Source organism: Ochlerotatus camptorhynchus, unplaced genomic scaffold (genome assembly GCF_037179485.1).
Source record: "Ochlerotatus camptorhynchus isolate MF236.1 unplaced genomic scaffold, CSIRO-AGI_Acam_v1.1 ptg000213l, whole genome shotgun sequence".
Classification (NCBI taxonomy): Eukaryota; Metazoa; Arthropoda; class Insecta; order Diptera; family Culicidae; genus Ochlerotatus; species Ochlerotatus camptorhynchus.
This window is the reverse complement of record NW_027040703.1, coordinates 5,645,735-5,667,667: the sequence shown is the minus strand read 5'-3', so window position 1 is coordinate 5,667,667 and position 21,933 is coordinate 5,645,735. Positions and strand designations below refer to the sequence as shown.

The following is a 21,933-nucleotide window of genomic DNA, read 5'->3' as shown; positions in this document are numbered from 1 at the left end:
TCGGGAATCTCTATAGCTAAAGATAGAGCTGGAATTCGGGCGTAGCAGCTTTTGTAAACAATTACTTATATCGATGATTTCTAGACAGTCGAAGCTCACCCACGCAAATCAACAGAACCATCAGTCTTCCCCTACCCGATGGTTATGTTGATTTGTGTGGGTGTGCCTTGAATTCCTAGAAATCATCAAGAAAAGTCATTGTTTACAAAAGTTGTTACGCCCTAATTCCAGCTATATCAAGGAACGGTACATGGGAGATGAGTGAAAAGAACTTAATTTTGGGTAATTTTTCGGTTCCGTGTACGTTCATCATCGATCGCCGTGTTGCCAGCCACCCATGGGTGATGACTGTTGCTAATGATGGATAATCATTGGAACAAACTGAGTGCACTGTTGAAAGAACTGTCAAAACTGTTCGTGTGTTGGTGTGCTGCGTGCGTGCTCTTCACTTTTATAAAGCCCGTCTCCTGTGGCTGTGTCGAAAAGTCGCGTAGTAGAATCGAATCGGAGGGAGCTGGATTTTTTTCTTTTACATCAGCCATCATCGTCGCCGCGGTCCGTCGTCGTCGGATGTGAAAAAAGAATCATGATCTGCTGTGGAAGGAACGGATCGTGGTTATACTGAGATTATTATCCATCGAACTGGATCGAGTGTTGAGGTAGACGATGTGAAAAAGTGGAATTTTTACGGTGAAAAGTGTGCATTTTGTTCAGCAAAAAAAAAAAGAAAAGAGCTTTCCGATTGACGAGGAGCAAGAGGAAAAAGAAGCAGTGGTTTTTTTTTTCGGGAGAAATCAACGGGAGTGGAAGAAGAGAAGCAGCAGTAATTTTGTAGTGGAAGAATATTTTAGCAATAGGTTGGAAAGAGAGCATAAAGTGTGCGTGTGTTATTGGAGAGGGTGTTGCTTTATTATTTTTGCTCCTGTGGAATACTTTTTTTTTCGCGTTGAAAATCTTGAAACTGAAAAAGTGTCTTTGGCCTTTGCCATCGCCGACAAGTGCAGCAGGGACGGTTATTGCCTCTTGTGGGTCTGTCTGGTGGTTCTCGTAGGACGCGCTTCCTGTCGTAGGCGAAAGAGAACCACGGAACGGATATAGGAGAATCAAAATGAGTTCCAACAATACGACCAACAGCAGCAGCACCTCAAGCAGTAACAACAGCAGCAGCAGCGGGACGAACAGCATCGAAGCGGAATACAACGAGATCGAATCTCGCCATGGCTGGGCTTTGGTTTTTCAGGTGAGTGGCGTTTTTCCTCTCTATTGGGATTTTTTTTTTTGTTTTTCATCCCGCCATCCGCCCCCGCGCGCGCATACAACGTCAACAACACACGCACAAGTCCATTGGGAGCCGGTTTTTCTCCCCGGTGCACCCACGGTTCATGAACCACCGACCGACGACTTTTCGGTATGTGTCCTCGAGCCCAAAGCGATGGCGAACGAAGTCTGTGTACTTTGTGCTGCAGCCTCTTGCCAGATCATTGTTCCTGAGTAGAGTGTGTCACGGGTAAACACGTTCGAAGAAAAATTAGTCACGGGCTGTCGTAATTCTTGAGGGGCTTTGCCGTTTTGTGCTGCAAGAGAGCTGGTAACTATGTAGTTGTAAAGGCAGCGGCCAGTGGAAAATGCATGTTTCTCTGTAATCGAAATGCATTTACTTTTACACTCGTGGGCTTGCGTCTGCTGGTTCAAGGTAAAGCCAAAGCATGGAACTGAGGTTTATAGGAATTTAAAATGTGCCTCTTGTTGGAGTTTGTTTTCCAGTTCGCGTGATGGTATGATTTGCTTTCATAAACTATTATTTGCTGGAGAATTTTCATTAAACTTTCGCAGAGTTTTACTACAATTGTATTTGTTCGGCATGATAAGTGCATTGCTACATTCGAGATAATTCGTACTTTGTCCGACAACTGAGCAGAAGTGACGTGTAAGGTTATCGTTTCCGGTGTAGTGGGGATTTTTGTTTCACTTTGTTCAGATAAGTCCACCGATCCACATAAGTCTGTATCAATGTGAAGTGATTTGAAGTGGGTACGGCAGTGATAACTTTTAAATCAGATCCAGCTCAGATAGCGGCTATGTAGCAAAACATTTCATCATCTGAAATAGTAATGAAAAATGTTGGTTTTAATTTGGTTCAAGATAGAAATCAAATCACCCCATGCATGCATTCAAATTTGCAATGTAGAATTATGACAATTCCATAAACATCCATTTCATCTAGGTTTGTAGATAGTATTTAAACCCCTCCCTCACTGTCGGTAAACATTTCTTAACACCCTCTTCCCTCAACTGTCCATGTGCCTGTTTTTCCTACCAGACGTATTATCTATAGATATCTAGATAGAGCTTGAATTAGGGCCTAACAGTTTTTGTAAACAATGACTTTTCTTGATGATTTCTAGATATTTAAGGCTCACCCACTCAAACCAACATCCTCATCGGGTAGGGAAAGACTTTCCCTATCCGATGGTTAGGTTGGTATGCGTGGACGTGCCTTGAATTCCTAGAAATCATCGATAGAAGTCATTGTTTACAAAAGCTGTTACGCCCTAATTCCTGCTCTATCTAGAATATATGGTAAACGTGATGTAACACGAGATACGTATGTACCTTTATGAATAGAATCTTCTTCAATGCTGTACAAAGAGATGGTAGTAGCTGCTAAAATGCATATTTTTAACAGCAAATATATCAAAAGATCTCAGGATCCAAAGATGGACAATAAACTTTTTTTCCTTTATGCCTGGCGACAAAATACCAAAACATTCCTCAAGCAATGTTCTTGTTTCCTGCCTTAAGGGGGTATTCCCAATCTTTTGCCTTTTTTCGGCCTGTTTTTCAATTAATTTTTTTTTCAAGGAAAATGAATAGTAATGCGCCTAACTCTTTGGGATTCTTGTTTATTGAACATTAAAGTTTACAAATAAATTTTTTTCGACATAAAAAAAGACATTATTGACGTCACAAAATGGCGGCAAACAGACCCCTGTTCGCCGCACACGCCTGGACGGGCGAAGACTTTTCTCTGGAACGGCTTCATCTGAAACAGATTTCGTGATGAAATTAATAATCTGCATAAGATTCTCTGGAGCTTCTCCCGTTGGCAGCAAAAAATCTTGCAAATTAACAAAATGGCGGCCATATGAAAAAAACAGGCGATTTTTAGCCCGCTTTTTTGCAGCTTTAAGGTGCTTCAAACAATGTTAAATGTTAATATTTTTGGCTGAAAGTGGGAGAAGCTCCAAAGAATTTAATAAGGAACAAAATGCGCAAAGATTCAAGTCAATATCTCTTATAGTTTCGGAGAAAAATCTTCGCCCGATAAAAAAAATGTGGTTTCGAGAAAAACGCGTTTAAAGTTTTGACTTTAGTTAAAACCATTTGGGGGTTCTTACCATTAGTCAGCTATGCCTGGACACCGAATTCGCTGATCGGAAAACGGCTTGGGGGGATGAAAGTATATAGTCTAAAGTACAAAAAAAACGTGAAAAAAAAAATTTGATTTTTTGAAAAAAAAGATCGGGAATACCCCCTTAAGGACCCCCAAATGGTTTTAACTAAAGTCAAAACTTTAAACGCGTTTTTCTCGAAACCACATTTTTTTATCGGGCGAAGATTTTTCTCAGAAACTATAAGAGATATTGACTTGAATCTTTGCGCATTTTGTTCCTTATTAAATTCTTTGGAGCTTCTCCCACTTTCAGCCAAAAATATTAACATTTAACATTGTTTGAAGCACCTTAAAGCTGCAAAAAAGCGGGCTAAAAATCGCCTGTTTTTTTCATATGGCCGCCATTTTGTTAATTTGCAAGATTTTTTGCTGCCAACGGGAGAAGCTCCAGAGAATCTTATGCAGATTATTAATTTCATCACGAAATCTGTTTCAGATGAAGCCGTTCCAGAGAAAAGTCTTCGCCCGTCCAGGCGTTTGCGGCTAACAGGGGTCTGTTTGCCGCCATTTTGTGACGTCAATAATGTCTTTTTTTATGTCGAAAAAAATTTATTTGTAAACTTTAATGTTCAATAAACAAGAATCCCAAAGAGTTAGGCGCATTACTATTCATTTTCCTTGAAAAAAAAATAATTGAAAAACAGGCCGAAAAAAGGCAAAAGATTGGGAATACCCCCTTAAGGTAAGAGAATGTGGAATGTATGATTAGAAAGTGAACAACCGTAAGTGCGTTATATTTTGCTCAGGAACACCATTGATTGTACGTCATTTCCCGGGATGTACCGTTTCCCGGAAAACCATTCCCCGGAGCGTACTGTTTCCCGGAATATAAAAAATCACATATTTTTTTGTAGCAAATCTTAAATTGACAACAAAACGTAACTTCAGAGTAGTGTTTAAATAAATTTATGTTTAAACCTTTAGTGATTCATTGCCATTACCCAATTTACGAGGAAGAATGAGACATAACCTGACTCAATTTATGGTTACAATAATGGGTTACACCGAATGTCACTTCCTCGAACGAGGTTCTGCCTTCTTTTGTTTGCTGCTCGTTCTTGTAACATTAGATGAATGGCGATCGGGGAAATTTCATTCGGGTAATGTAGTATAAGCTAAAATGACATGACTATGACATTTCCCCAAAATGTATTTACACGGCAAATGAGAACGACCCAAATTTGAGTTTAGTTAACTCATAAATCACAAAGTGCAGGAACTCAGCGATGAGTTAATTTGCCTCATGTTTTTCCAGGTCCAGGAAAAATAACCGAATATGAGAAAAGTAAAGATTGGATTCACTCAGTTTATTGGTAATACTCCTAGACTGAGTAAAATTTACACAAATTTACTCATTGCTGAGTTCCTGCACTTTCTGCGCTTAAAATTGGGCCGTTCTCATTCGTCGTGAGGTATATGCAAATAACAGCACGTGATCTAAAGAAGGGAATACCTTAGAGATAAAATTTTCTTCTTTCATTTATATAAAACGAAGATGAAAATTTCCTAATGAATCAAGGGATTGTAGGAGACTGAAGGGCTTACCATTTTGTGGTCTGTCACATTTCGCGATTTTTTTTCTTACTCAAAAAAATATTATATAGAAGGGGCTTTTCTCTTTATCGAATATTTAATTAGGAAAGTAATATTCCCTTCATTGAATATTTAATAAAGACAGAAATATTCCCTTCTTCGAATAAGGCAGCGTCCATTGATTACGTACCGCTAATGAAATATTTAACCCCCGCTGACTCGAACTTTTGTCCCACTATAGGGAATTCCAGCTGATAATCCTAAAATCATCTTCCAGAAAAACGCAATCATGCCTTGAAATAAAATTATCCCCTCACTATTGAATGTTTCTTGTTGTAAGCCCCCAAAGTTGATACAGATATTATAATTTATCATCGAGAAATAAACTTTTGCCTACAATTCTTCAAACAAATGACAAATATTTGTGATTTTCTGGATGAATGTCTGACTCTAAAAGACCTTTACATAGTCGATAGCAGCACTCCAGAGATATTACAGGCGAAATTTACTGATAGATAGATGAAAACATTTTTAGCCCTTGAGATGGAAGGTGATAGCTCTACTAGGGGGAGATAGCTCATCGATTCTTCCGGTTCGCCTCCTAGCATCGTGCTATAAGGTACCAGGCGATAACCAGGGTAGTTGATCGATAGCTCGATGACGTCATTTCGTTGGCGTCTGCAATGGGAAATTCTCATAGCAGGAGTTGACGATGGGACGTTGTCGAGTTGTTGAATAGCAACTATCGTGGTAACTCACCGATTACCTGTCGATCTGCCAAATTTGGAAAGACGTCTGCATTGAATTGTCTCATATAATAATATTCCGCCCACTATATCACAAAAAATTGCGAGTAGCTGAGTGGAAAGGAGATAAGTTAAGCATTGGGTACAGGACCAAGTCTCCCCTGGGTGGTGCAAGAAGATGAGCGCAATAGAATCATCAAGTTGCCATAAGGCACGGAATGAGACTATTGCATGGCTGGGTAGTCAAAGTCTTCCATACGTTAGTCATTTCAGGTGGATTAGAACAGGTTTAGGTTTAGGGTGGGCGTTGGCCAGATTTGGATTTTTCAGATATAATCCTAAATAGGACCTAGATTATTTAATACACTAGTAACCTCAACTTCTAAAATAGTAGTAGTTACAGTGCCGCATTATCTAACTACCACTGCCTGCAACTAATGTTGGAGGGGTCAGCAGGGCTGATTACGGATCAAAACTAACATAACTCTAACACTGAAATGATCCCGAAACTAACGCTCATTCATTGCACTTTGAGTCATAAAGTAGTTTTATTTATTTTCCTACTAATCTATCTACACACTTAGTTTTTTCTACCGAGCTCGGCTGTGTGGGTCTCGGCGGGGAGGGGGTTTCGCTGAGATCTCGGCGGGAGTGACATTTGATTGCCGAGTCTCGGATAATGCCTTTTCTAATAATCTGCCTACGTTTCTTTTATTTGTTATCTACTTCATCCCTTTTTTATTTGTCTGCTCTTCTTTCCTCTTCTCTTCTTTTGTTTTGTTTGTTTACATATAACTAATACTAATACCTCCTTGTTTTCTCTCTAATTTGTCTACTATGTCCCACCATCACGATGAGAGATGAGCTACCGTACATGGTACACGCTCATATACACTCCCAAAATAGTATGCCGCAAGTAAGTATATCACAGAGGCAACTAAAGATCCAGAAACGAAAACCGATAACGCTGAAGATAATGAGCTGTGGTGATTTATATGACTAAATAGTATTATTTATTTATACTAACCTAAACACAACGTGGGGTGACCCAAATCCAAACGATCACTAACCAAAATAATAGACTTATCTTTTTTCAGCAGCACTACACCAGCCAGCAAAGTTCAACAATCCATCGTTGCTTATGCCTTTGTTGTCGTTTAGAACCAGTTTTGCGAGGTAGGCGACGATTGTGCGTATTTCTCGCGTAACTTTTGAAAAGAGCCTATTTATAGCCTGAACAATACGTAAAGAGCAAATTGAAACATTGAACGTCGCGTGAAAGTGGAACTTAATGAAGGCCTAAGTACTTTTTCGTAGTTTTTAGTTTTCGGATTTGAAAGATCGTCGGTTACAGTGTCCTGCTTACTGAGCAGAAAAACGCGGTCCCAGGTCCTTACATATCAAAGAGATTTATGGTAAAATCGCTTGTGTATCGTGTATTTTGCGAAACTCGTTGTTGTCGTTGGTTCCGGGTTTGAATGGATACAAAAATTTGAGCAACGGTATTATGTGATATGAGGGGCTCGGTGGCCTTAGAGCAACCGTTTTTGCTTACTGAGCAGAACATCGTGAGTCTAATCTCAGGCCCATCCACATTCAAGATTCGTCAATCGTTTTATTTGTTAATATGACTACATGGTAATAACAGCAACTCGGTGATTAAAAAGGTGCTCGTCTGCCTAGTGGCAAACGTTTTTGCTTACTGAGCAGAAGACCGTGGGTTTAGTCCCAAGCTCCTTCGCGTTATATGATCGTTAGGACATCAATTCAGCTTATCGTTTACCAAAACGAACCCTGCTGCAAACCCAACCCTCTTATCCAACATCCCAGTGATTCCTCGTGGAAGTGCAGAGGTGTTCTCGGCTTCCATCAAAGCGAGTGTCATGTCAACACAATCCTTCCCATTCCTTTCTTGACCTGTGTTCGGGCGCGGCCGGCGCTGGTATTGCCTAATTTAAGATCACCAGTTTTTACACATTGAGGATGATTGCTAGTCCCAAGCATCGTCTATTGGTTCTCTGTGTAATTACAGCTGATCTGGCAATAACAGAGTAGCAACCGTGGGCGGTCAATCAAGCTCAAGCTCAAGCTTGAGATGGAAGGTGATAGCTCTACTGTACATCCAACGACCCGTTTCAAGAATGGAACAGAACCCTGAAGGGAAGTAAACCCGTTTTTCCCCGGTCCATAAGTTGATGGCAGGGATGGATCGCTCTTTTGGGACTTTTTCGTTACTTTTTTAATATAGAATGCTTACGATAAATCCAATTGAATGTTCAGTTAGCCCATCTTAAAATAGATAGTTTAGTACTATTAATCTACCTATCAAAATCCAAAATATCCGCACCGTAGAGCCACACTCTGTGTTTTCACTGAACGTACACTTGAGAGCGCTCTACGGTGCGGATATTTTGGATTTTGATAGGGATATTAATAGCACTAAACTATCTATTTTAAGATGGGTTAACTCAACATTCAATTGAATTTAACGTAAGCATTTTATATTAAAAATTAAGGGTTCCTGAGGTAAAATGCACCTATTAAGCTAAAACATGCATTTCTCTCTAATAAATGTGCTTGTCAATCAATCTTTTATCCTTCAAAAGAAATAATAAAACATGATCTATGAAAATATAAAAATTACCTGTAGAAACCGCTCAAAGGGGTAAAATGCACTCATATAGGTGTAAAACGCACTACAACAAAGGGGGAAGATACACCAAATGGAAGGGGCATAATGCACCATAACAATGGGGCAAAATGCACTAAAACATTGGGGCAAAATACCCAAATTCCAATAGCGAGATTTTCCTCAAGAATGTCAATCGCCGAAAGATCTCTTTATGCAGTTTAAATTAATTATAAATGGAACTTCACAACTTCATCATGAACAGTTCAATATCAAATTCATTTATTGCAACATCAAATAGTAAAAAAATAACATCAAAAAAAATATAGTGGCCGGGCTACATGTATTCATTCAGCAGAGTAGTTGTCAGCCTATTTGCAAGTGCCACAAGCTTCCAAGTTTGCAGAACATGCTGACTGGAACCAATCCTGACAGTGTTTGCTTGCACTTTGTCCATCCTTCACCGTTTCCCGAAACCGAAAAAGCATTTCCACAAGTGAACATCATCCACTTCATCAGTTATGAGCAGGGCTGTCATCTGATCACTCAATGCGCACAATGTACTGATTTTTCGGAATAAACAAAGTGAGAATGAAGCAAACACAAAGTTTGCTAGTCTTTCACCCTGCTCAAGTGTAAAGCAGCGGAGAAGAGAAGACAGACACACACCCAGAAATAACGAAAGCTCAATGTGTAGCCATCGCTCCGACGGCTCCGACGCAAAGAGCGCCACTCAGTGTAGGCTTGCAAATGGGAAACCCAGCAAAAAGACAAAATTATTCTTCGTTGTGCCCTTCTTCATTTCCTATGCATGCAGTCGCGGTAAGCAAAGTCTGCAAAGAACTCAAAGAAGACATTAACGCTTGTTGTATTATGTTCGTTCCCTGCGCTGCACGGAGTGTACCGGTCATTGTGTGGATCGCTTTTTCACAGATTAGTTGGAAGAGAGTGTGCGAAGTAAATGGGAGAACCACACACTCTTTGTCGAGTGTTGTGAGATGCATGCACAAAGTTGCTTTGCTAACGCTCTGAGGTGCTTTCCAGCCCTGGTTTTGAGAGTCTTCACTTTGCGACCGGCGCGCTTACGCCCTGATTTCTGAATATTCTTTATATTCTTCAAAGCAGTTGCCTTAATCAACTTTTGGCGATGCGGTGAGGATGTCAGTTCAACAGCATGCTCTTTTCTCGAAGCAGTTTTCTTTCGTCGATTAACCGTTGGTTTTTCGATCTTTTTGGCCACTGAACTTGGAGAAATCGGAAAAATGTCCAGTTTTGACATTTTGTTACGGGCGTTTTGGTCCCATCGGCCGATTTTGGCTTGGCGAAGGTTCGGATCAGAATCTGAACCAGTCAACAGGCGCTTGGTACCACTCCTCTTAAGCTTCTTCTTTCAATCTTGCGTTTTGGTATCCTGCGGTAGAGGCGGGATGTTCTCCTGTTCTTCCATCAGTTCTGTTGATTCAGTAAGTGTTTCCGATGAGCACTGCACTTTCAGGGTGGGTTGGCTCCATAGAAGGTTCACCGAACACATCCGTTTCAAAAGATGTCGTGTTTTGCTCCACCTGATCTGAATTCATGATGATGGATTGGAGACTGGGCCAATGATAATATTTCCATTGCTTCGAATAACGTAGTATTCGTTTTCATCTATGTGATCAATGGTAAAAGTATCAGCTGACACGTCCACGTTAGAATCAACGACGTTTAGTTCAATATCAGCTGGAACATCACTGGTATCATAATGTGCGTTCAATTTCTCTTCAGTATCATGAGAAGAATCTTTCGTGCTCGAACGGATCAAGAAACAAGCCCATTAATGCGACATCTAATGGTTGAATCTTGTGCGATGTGTGTGGCGGAATCTAAACGATTCCAACAAAGTTTCCCCAACCCTTTTTCCAGCATCGGCAAGTTCCTGGTGTGAGTTGAATGTCCATCCAGAACTAGTAGAACTGGTGAATCAGAAGTTGGCCAAGTAAAGGGCGAACACGAAATTATTGCGACACATTCAACAGGGCATAACTTTTTTACCATTGGGTAAATATCAACGAAATTCTGCACACTTTCTCATTGATGTGTATTGTGTACATGCTGTCAAACTCGAAGTCGTGTTTTTGCGATTCAACGAAAATGGAGGTGAACCAACGCGAGTTGAGAGAACAAATTCTTTCCAAACACCTGGAATTTCCTGACCTGTCGCACCTGCAGTTGGGAAAAATGTTGAACATTCACCATTCAACCGTCTCCAGAGTGTTGAAGCGGTTCCAGGAGCGGTTGACGTTGGACCACGGCAAAGGAGCTGGAAGAAAACCGGGACCGGAGAACAAAAAGACGGAGGGAAAGGTGAAGCGGATGATTAAAGCAAATCCCAACGTCTCAAGCCGTGATTTGGCTAAAAAGATCGGCATGTCGCAGAGCTACGTCCAGAATGCAAAGAAGAGAGCTGGACTACATACATACAAGGTACAGAACTTCCCAAACCGCGATGAGCGGCAACAATCGACGGTTAAAACTCGGGCACGGAAGCTCTACGAGAAGATGCTGACAAAATATGGCTGCTGTGTGATGGACGAATGGACGACAAATTTAAGAAGAAGAAAATGTCGAAGTTCGCCTCCAAATATCTCATTTGGCAGGCCATCTGCTCTTGCGGACTGAGGAGTGAGCCTTTCGTGACAAAGGGCACAGTAAATGGCGAGATCTACAAATCTGAGTGCCTCGAGAAGCGCCTTTTGCCGTTCTTGCAGCAGCACGACGAAGCTCCGCTATTTTGGCCAGATTTGGCATCATGCCACTATTCTAAAAGTGTCCTGGAGTGGTATGAGGCCAATTCTGTCCATTTTGTTCCAAAGGACATGAATCCGCCAAACTGTCCGGAGCTGCGCCCGGTGGAGCAGTACTGGGCAGTCTTGTAAGCGGTCACGGTAGTCGACACATTTTCTGTGATAATTGACTGCCTTTGCCTCCGACACTTGCAAAACAAGCTTTCATAGTACAGTACCAAACTAAAATGTCATATGACAGGCTCTGTCATACGACACTGTCGCCGAAGACCGTCACGAATGTATGTATTTTAGTTTTTATCATAATAAGAGCTGCTGATGGTGTGCTTGCGTGAATTCTGAAAATAGCAAGCAATGATGTCCTAGTAATAATATTTCTGATCAGAAATGGTTTGATTTACACCTAATTGAGGAATTACAACGAAATCACACATGTCATATGATAGCTATTTTGATAATTTTCTTTTAGCTCGAATGTTATTTCACCGCTCGTGTTGTGTGAGAGAGACGACGGTAGAGCATGAGTGGAGTGTACCCCATTAGGCATAAATACGTTAGGCATATGGACGTTAGGCATACGGACGTTAGGCATAATGGACGTTAGGCATAAAGTCATTAGGCATAATGGACGTTAGGCATAATATACGTTAGGCATAATGGACGTTAGGCATAAAATACCTTGCTGCTGTGCAACTCTAGAAACCTGCTTAACCTGTAAACCTGTAAACAATGCTTAAATTAGGCTTAGCGTTGAATAAAAAATGATACAAGTTAAACAAACATAGTTTATTTAATAAGCACAGTTTGGAATCCATTATTTATCATATCATAAGTGACGTATCTACATATTTACTTAGATCCATGATTAGTAGCGATAGTGGTTAAGTAATCTTACAATGAAAACTCAGCTTAGTTTTGAACTATATCTTGAAATCAATCGCACCTAGAAATAAAAAAAATCACACATTTGTTGTAATATATTCTTACACACATATTGCAAAAGTCAAAGAAGAAAAGGTTTTCCTCAAAGAACAGCTCATGAAATAAAGAATGGTGAATTCTGTGATTTTTCATTCAATAACAAAAAACAGCCATGGTTGAATAAAATATGATGCCAAAGAACAGCTCATGAAATCAAGAATGGTTAATTCTGTGGTTTTTCATTCAAAAACAAAAAAACATACCTGCTGCTTCCAGGATTTCCTGCCATACTTTTCAATACAACGATTCTGATTTTGTTGTCATCAGAATGAAAACTAGCGGAACCGTCTGCTGATGTGATGGAGCGATACTTCCATGAACAGTGACGAGTTGCCGAAACAAACAAGGAACTGTGGCAAACGTACCATCTGTAACCCAATACTTTGCCTGTCCAAGACGTCGTTCATGAGTTCCAAAAATTAAGGCTCTTTCATTATTGTCACCGAAGTCAGCAATCAATAGACGGTCTCCATTATCATCCTTCTGGAATTCATCCGGTAGATTATGCCTAACGTCCATTATGCCTAACGTCCTTTATGCCCAACGTCCATTATGCCTATCGTACATTATGCCTAACGTCCGTCTGCCTAACGTCCGTATGCCTAACGTCGTGCACCCCCCTGGTACTGGGCAATAATGAAGCGGGAACTTCGGAAGAGCAAGAAGACAGTCAAAGACGAGAAGGACATGAAAATGAAAAAAAAAAACTGAGAAACTGGTACCGGATGACACTGTAAAGACTTTGATGGAGGGCATCAAGCGAAAATGCGTTCAATTTTACACTCAAGGCTCCATCGATTAACTTTTCTTTTGATTTTTGAAGTAAATATATGTATAAAACTACCCTAAAATTTTGGTTTGATTCTAAACATTATAAGAAAATTGGCATGACATTTTCGGTGTCGCAATAATTTCGTGTTCGCCCTTTATATGACAAAAAATGGTCTAACCGTTCCGAACAGGTGGTTATCGAACTCCAACCACTAGGATTGCACGCAAATATCGACCCTTCGGGAGCACCAAACTTTAGAGCATTGTTCATTCATTGCCTCGCAAATATGAACATTGGCGGTAAATATTCTTCCGATGCTGACATGGCCATGACGAATGTAGTATTTACGTCTCTTTCGCTGGATGAAATGCCACCTACCTGATGTTGCCCTTTTTTCTGAAGCTGTGGAAACATCAATAAACATAAATAGTCACAAGCAGAGGTATGGCTAACAATTTAACAATCCGCGGAGAATCCAGTTTCGTCCATGTTCCAAATTCTGTAAGGAGGATACTGGTGCTCTTCCAAAATTGCTCCAAGAAGATCGAAATATTTGCGTACACTGGAACGGTTGAAACCTGTGGCTCTTGCCAGCGATGTGTTTTCCGCCGAACGTAATGTGAGGTTCGGATGACGTTTAAGGAAACACTTCAGCCAGTCATATCCAGCAAGTCTCTCCGATCGATTGAATGGGTGTGGGATTTGATAAATGTCGGCCAATTCAAATTCCAGACTCCTTACATCCCTCGGAGTCATCCCATAGAAGCACTCACTCATGTTAACAATGTGATTCACCAATTGCTGCTCTTGCTCTTCAGTAAACACTGATGCGAAACTTCCCAAACTTGGAAGGGAAGAGGATTTGCTGTTTTTTGAAAGGTAGCGGAGGAGCGTTTTCTTCGGAATGCCGTCTCGAGCAGCATAATTCTTCGATACTCCGTTTTTTACAGCCTCAAGGGCCAGTCGCAGTTGGTCACTGGTCCATGACCGTCGATTTGACTTCCGGACGTAGTTTCGCACCATCGCTGAGGAAAACATTAAAACGTAAACAAACCTTGTTTACCAAATGATCATTTTGCCCCGAGCCTTGGAGTGCATTTTGCCTCATGAAAGCATAATTATATTTTTATCAAGAAATAGTATAAACGCAAAAAAACTCACCGATAACGTATCACCAATAGTTAACGTGTCCCTTTATTCGCTAGACTTTGACATCATCCGATATTCAATACAATTTTTATTGCTTAAAAACCTTAACCAACCGGAGCGAAAAATTACACCTCAACGGAAGAAAATCGTTTTTTGCTTTTATTTACGTTTTCACTTTTCGTTGAGCTGTCAAAACAATAGAGTGACCATAGCATGCGTGAATTTAAAAGGTCGTAAATTGTAAATTTCATGTAAAAATGAACAAGGTGCATCGTGTCCCACCAGTGCATATTACCCCAGACTTTTTTTTTATAACTTTATTAGAGAGATTTTTAGCCGTTGGCTAGTTCATCTCTATCTCTATCCCCCAGACACCCCTTATGAAAAAAGTCCCAAAAGAGCGATCCATCACTGGTTGATGGGTCGATAGGTAGGGTCCAGGTGTGTACATCCCTCCGAGCCAAGATATCCATGAATAATTCAATAAAATAGGGGAAAGCGGCGTTAAATCGGCCTTCTTCGATTCTCGATTCTCGATTCTCCAGAAAATTTTACTTAAGAAAAAGCCTTTTGTGCTAATTTGGTTTTACTTCGAGCTGAGATATTGAATTTATTCGCATTTTATGTACTTTGTGTTCCCACTGTGCGCTGGTTGGGCCATGACCCAATTAAAACGCAATTGGATGTTAAAAAAAAAATCTCATGGAAAATTGGATTTGACAATCAAACATAAAGTCTTCCAGCATTTGAGTTTCATTTGAAATTATAGAAGAAAACAAAAACAAAACTTCTGCCAGAATAGAATTTTTTTTCCACTCATCTCTCATAATTCTCAACCGAGGTCTGGCGAAGGCGTAATGATTTTCGAACCTATTTAAACTGTCAAAATCGAACCAGTTTTTACTGTTATTTTAGGAAGGAAACAGGTATGAGGTATTGAAATCTGAGTGAAAAGTCAACCGTTATTTTTTTCTCGGAAATAACTTCATAATTATGAGACAAACTTCTGTATGTTTTTCAAATGATATGAAATGAATGAATTGATCAGCTTAGATTGAATATCATGGCATTCAGGCTAATCGATTGGAACTTCCGATGGACAACATTTTGTTTCACTTTCATATCAATTGATTCAAAATGTGCACGCACAACACAGTCTGGCACTACCGGGAATTTTCGTTTATGGATCTTGTTCTGGATCCATTTCACAAAATGTTAAACTCGCGCGGCGCAGGATGCGATCTTTCGAGAAGCAACATAAGCTTCGTTTTACCTTGAAGTGTGGCTGCAAAACTTCGCGTAACATTAACATGTCAACTGCATGCGAGAAACGAAAAAACGCTATCACTATCAAATTCGTTAGTTGGGCCGAGGTGGTGTTTTGTCGGGTTTGAATGATTATAGCATCAACTTGATCACAAGTGGGACTCGGCTGCCTCAGGCAGCTCTTTTTTTGCTCACTGAGCGGAAAAACGTGGGTCCAGGGCCTTTCATATTAAAGAAATTTATAGTCACATCGCTTGCTAAGCGTGTGTTTTGCGAAACTTGTCGGTGCCGTTTTTGTATGGTTAGAACAACAACTCGATCATAGTTGGATTGATGTGATATGAGGGGCTCGGTGGCTTTTGAGCGACCGCTTTTGCTTACTGAGTAGAATATTAGAGTTTAATCTCAGGCCCCTCCACATTAAAGCTTCGTTAATCGTTATTTTTTATTAATATGCATACACGGTAGTAACAACAACTCGATCACACGTGGTGTGTTGTAAGTTATGGAGCTCGTTTGCCTAGGGGCAAACGTTTTTGCTTACTGAGTAGAAGACCGTGGGTTAAATCCCAAGCTCTTTCGCGTTACAGGATCGTTAGGAGATCAGTTTTGCTTATCGTTTACCAAAATGAACCATGTCCAACCCTTCTATCCAACATCTCAGTTATTCCTCGTAGAGGAAGAGAGGATTTCTCGCTTCGTACAACACGAGTGTGTTGCCCAGGCATGGAAAATCATTTGCATTCATTTCGTGCATTCATTTACATTCATTTACCTCTAGCTTTTTTCTTTAACAGCATTCCGCAAAATAAAGTAAAGAGCTTTTGTAGGTTTTGTTATTAGCTACAACTTTTGTTAACAAGTCAAATCCGTTTCTCTTATGCATGACGAACCAGAGCGAACAGAAGCCACTACTGTTTTTCAGTGAATGTATTTTACATTCACTGAAAAACAGTAACAAGTTCTGCCCGCTCTAGTTCGTGATGCATAAGAGATGCAGATTTGAGTTATGACCAAAAGTTGTAGCTAATAACAAAACCTACAAACGCTCTATACATCGTTTTGCGGAATGCTGTTGATAAAAAAGTTAGAGGCAAATGAATGTAAATGAATGTATGAAATGAATGCAAATGATTTTCCATGCCTGGTGTTGCCTATTGTACAGTATGAGATCATCAGTTTTTACACAAGCATCATCTATTGGTTCTCTGTGTAATTACCGCTGATCTGGCAATAACGGAGTAGCAATTTACACGTTACGTTTTTAACGATTTCTCGATAACGATACAACCAATCGACATGATTCCCTCTCTTTGGCTAGTTTTTGCACCTTGCTGCTGGTGGGCGGGCTTAATTTCATGCTTTATAGTGGAGTGTTGGAGACGGTAGGTTTATGGCCGGCGTTGCTGGCTCATGCCGCGATAGAATGGCGCCATGGGCAGGCAATGGGGATTACTAAACTTCCCCTCTCTGATGAACCACTGCATGAGAGAACCAAAGATCTAGTCCAGCAGTGATAGTATCACACTTGATACTCCTTTGTTTGAGAGCCGCGTTGTAGTACGCTTACGTATAGGCACTGACGTTGGGTGCGATACTGGCGGGTTTTGCCGCAAATCACTCTTATTTTTTTACGCAGATATATTTATTTGGGTTTGCAAGGGAATTATACTATTGAAATATTTCAGAAAGTGCTCAACAGTGCTTCTACTTGCGTGACAAGCTTTCATTGTTGTTTTACTCCTGAGTGGTATTACTCAGGAAACAATGTTAAACATCATTTTTGTACATGGTATTGTACCTAATCTTATATGTGCTTCATTTTGATTTGGGATAAGTGTTTGAACTATGGCTCGGGATTTCCACTGTGGCGTGCTTCTATTGTGACATACCCATATGTATTTTTGTGGTGCGACATAGTGGAAACGTGAGAGCGTAATTGGAACATTTACCCTATACAATATAAAATTTAAAATTAGCTTGGAAACTAACTATAAAGTGAAGCATTTTAGTCACTTGAAGGTGTCACCTGGGTCGAACTAAGATATAATAAATATAGGTCAAAATCAAAAGTACTTGAAACACGTTTAATTTTAGATTACAAGCACAAGTGCAGGTACCTTATAAAGCATAGGTTATGATTGATTAGGTGAATTAGAGCTTTTAATAATTTATTAAATTAGACTAATGAGATTTCATAGTTGATGACTTAAAGAAGAAAATTCAGAAAGTCTAATAACATTAGGTAGATTAACAAAAGAATTAGGATGGGGGGGGGGGGGGGCTACTGACCTTTAAAGTTGTAGAATAAATCTTCCTACTTAGTCTTGAACTTCAATGAGAAAACGCAAGCAGACCAATAGCATTAAGCAGATTAACAAGGAGAGGAATAGTTTAGGAAATAAGTAAAATTAGAGGTATGTGACAATTCTCGCGTCACTTTTCAAATAGACCAATGTAACAAATGTAAACAAATCGAGTTAAGCGATACAAACTATTGCTCTTCTATAATTGAATGTGATACAAAAACATCCATCCAAATTTACTTTAATTTATTTAAGATAATCATTGATCAAAAATTGTCCAATGTACAGTTTGAAATGATGGGTACATGATTGTTACTTCGGTCATTCGGACTGCCTAACATGATTGGTGCTCATTTTCCAAAGGCGGGGCCAATCTAAAGTTAGGTACTATACTCTGAAATCTGTGAAAGGGAATCTAGTATCATGTAGACAAAACGTCCAATGTAACACTCATTGATTATGTCATTGAGAAAAATCGTCCAATGTAACATGTCCGATGTACAACTCGACTTGTCAAAACGTCCTATGTGTTTTTTTCTATGTTGTAGCATGAAATTCAAAGTAAAATTGTGATTTTACCGTTTCTTTTGAATTTTCAACGTTATTATACACTGACTCCATTAAAAATAGTATTGCAAAATGTATTGTTTTTAAACAGTTAAAATAATAATCTGTCGAACTTCAACTTCGGTTTTCTCAAAATGGTGGATATGTTACATTGGTCTATTTGAAAAGTGACGCGAGAATTAATAACTTTTAATCTTTTGTAGGTATTGTTTTATCCTGAGTTTGTTGTACTCGATTATTCTATCAATACGCGATTTCAATAGAGATTTCTGATATATTCGGTTAAAGCATTTTAGTTAACTTATTTCTTAGTGTTCAAGTACTTAAATTTGTAAACAGCAGTCAATGTTAATCTATGAACTAAACCCTACGTGACTGTAAAATTTATCTTTCTTCATGTGGTATTGATGCATGTTTAACTTTTCGCTGCTGTCGGAATCAACGCGCCTACGTCTACGGAACTTACGCAGAAGTGATACGCGATTCGGTAGAGCTTGACAAACGCTTTTGAGCTTATGTAGTATAGAATTTGTTCGGTACGGGCGCGAAATCTTGAAATAATTGATACGTTCTTTAAATTAACCAATTTGATACATAGCTCAGTAGTAAATAAGTAGAATATCTAAGGAGGAAACCAAAATTAATCAACTTTCCAACATAGGCTATCACATTTATTGTGGTGGCTCTCTTTAAATTATAATAAGCCTTTTTTCTCGCTTCGGTTGTCTCGCACGGCTTTTGGAATTCGCGCGGTTTTAGTAACTTACATAATTTAGATAGGGGAAAAGTTGGCTTCGGCAATACCTTATCCTATTATCGTCAGGGGGTAAACAACGTCCTTGAGAGCTCAATTTTGGCATGTGGATACATTGTGTTTCAGAGCAACTATTGGGCAAATTTGAGTGCTCTAGGACTTTGTTTACCCCCTGACGATAATAGGTTAAGGTATTGCCGAAGCCAACATTTCCCCTATTTCGTTCGAAACGGATTTACTTATTCAATCGGTTTACTACGTGATTTTATCTACGCGCACACGTTACAGCATTTTTTCCATTACTATCTTGAAACAATACACACTGAACCCAGTGTTAAAGCTGCCAACATAGGCTAGTCCTTCTGCTGTATTGTCAGAGATAAAAGCAAAATTTATTCAAATGGGTCAAGTCTTGAAAACTAAGCTGTCACGCAGCTCCAGCTTGATACCCAATTAAAAAATCAAAGGTTGCAGAACACATCTTCACAGAGGACCACCAACTATCGACTAGGACATCACAATTTTACGAACCGTATCTACACCATGCAAATTGGATGTTGCAGAGAGCCTCGAGCTCAACAAACAACGGAATTCAACTTTACTCAACAGGGATCAAAACGGACATACATGGCTTTTTAAGTTACTACCTAGGACAGGAGATTGGATTTAAGTTCACCTAGCTTCTAAGTGAAAATTTACCTAAGTTAATATATATATATATATTCGGTGAGTTGCGATGTTTTGTTCAGTCGAGTATTAGCACAAGACACTGTCAAGACACTGACATTGTAGAAGAAATACGCGTATCTGTCAAGGATAAACAAATAAGGTGGTGGAATTAAATGGAAATTACTAATCCTTCTCTCTCTCTTTAAACTGATCATCACCTTCATAATACTTCAGTAAACCTAATGTCACAACAGTCCGTCAATTAGGTCTAACGTAATAGAGAAAGTATCAAGTTTTAAATATTTGGGCTTGGTATTAGATCCTACTTTCTTCTTGGGGGGATCATATAGAACATGTACAACGCAAAGTATCATCTCTATGTGGCCTAATGTATCGTGTTAGTAAATTTGTGCCTAGGAACGCACTTCTAACTTTTTATCATGGCTGTATTCATTCTCATCTGCAGTACTTAATCATCGTTTGGGGACATGCTTGCAAGGCTAAACTAAAAAATTGCAAGTATTGCAAAATAGGTGCATAAAAATCATCTATCACCTTCCACAATTGTTTTCCACTATTCAACTCTACGCAAATAATTCGCACAGTATTCTCCAGTTACGCGGTTTGTGCAAGTTACAGTCTTGTTTGTTTATATATGATTCGCTAAAAAATCCCAACATGCATCGTAACCTCATTTTACCGATCACAAATCATGATCATAACACTCGGTATGCGAATAACCTAATACGCTCGAGAGCATTCACATGCCTCGGTCAAATACGAATTTCTTTTTATGGTCCATCTGTGTACAATGCACTTCCGGAATGTTAGAAAAACTTAAACAACCGACAATTTTTCAAAACCAGTTTAAAGCGATACTACAAATCCAAAATCAACGAGTTCTTGATATAAATTCGTGTCAACTATCGATTTATAATTATAAAATTTACACTCTTTACGCTAAGCTTAAGATATTAAATTGTATATATTAATTATTTGAATTGTTTATGAGTTGAGGATCCCTTCAAAGGAACTTTGTTCCACTGGGTACATCCTAAAAAAATAATAATAAAAAAAAACGATTAAAATTCTTGATTGTTAATAGAACTTCCTCGATGAAACGGGTTGCTTCTTGCAGACATACTGTTCCGGAAACAGAGGAACTGGGAGGGCTTATTAGAAACTTCTCATCAATACCGTAATGGTTTTAGTAATTTTTCTTTTATTTTTTTTTTATAATTTTATTAGGTATTTATTTATTTAATTATTTATTATTAAAATATACTTTTTTTTTGTTACAGTCAATTGCGTGCGTTACAAGAGATTTAATATTAATTACTTGTTTTTACGTAAATTAATCAGCCATTGTCGCCATTGTTTTCATTGATAAGCTTTCAGTTGATTTTTATTTTTACTAATAAAAATCTGATAGATTTCCAAGATTAATTAGATGTTTCAAAGCTGTCCATGGATGTTATAGAAAGCTAGCGAGAAATAGCATATAATGAAGAATTAGTACGTCAAATATATTTGTGAGAATATCTTTTGGAGTTATTTGTAGTCGCGTTTTGTCTGTAGTAAATATTTTCAATTTTCTTTTGCTTTGCTGTAATTATGATAAAAAATAGATAAATCACCAGAAATCAGATATTCGGCTCTGGTTGGAAACGATTTAGGTAATATTTGTTAGTAATTGTTTAAACGCTGGGCTGTTATTTTGAGTAACTTTTTGTCATAACATTGGAAATTGAAATTTAGTATTAGTGACGTAGACAAACGTGGATAGCAAGTTATGGTATGTACTTGTACAAAACTTTTTTATGTTTAATATTGTTGGATATAGGAAGAAGTATAATAGTGATAACTTCTAACAATACTGACATTGACAAAAAATACACATTGAGAAAACACTCATAACAATGACAATGACAAACGTAAAGACATCGACAAAGACGATGACATTGACCAGTGTTCGGAAAATCATTATCAAATCTCATCCATTGAGCCTCTCTGAGAGAATAAACTCACGTGAGAATATGGCAAGCAAAACTCATACTTGAAATTCTTATGCATATTCACGCACTCACACTCACAACGCCAAAAATCATTCCAGCTTAAAACTCATAGAAATCACTTAAACGTCAATTCATAGCATGCTTATGAATTTTGTGTTTGTTTTCGATCCGCTGTTGCAAAAACAATAATTATATCAATGAATAGCGTCAACATATAAAGCAATACATTTTTGAACTTGAAAATTAATCCGTGATTTTTGCGCTGTTAAGTTTTGCAAGGCAAAACTCATAGATAACAAATTTTAGATA

The 21,933-nt window shown here is 38.9% G+C and overlaps 1 protein-coding gene across 2 annotated transcripts in view; it reads left to right on the top strand.

The window, feature by feature from the left end:
• Positions 1-447: 447 nt before the first annotated feature.
• Positions 448-21,933, top strand: part of Ptp61F (Protein tyrosine phosphatase 61F) — a 64,939-nt gene continuing 43,453 nt past the window's right edge. For both annotated transcript variants that reach the window (XM_065224668.1, XM_065224666.1), the window contains exon 1: positions 448-1,240. In XM_065224668.1, the coding sequence (XP_065080740.1) occupies positions 1,109-1,240 (132 nt within the window). In that variant the 5' untranslated portion in view covers positions 448-1,108. The remainder of the gene's footprint in view (positions 1,241-21,933) is intronic.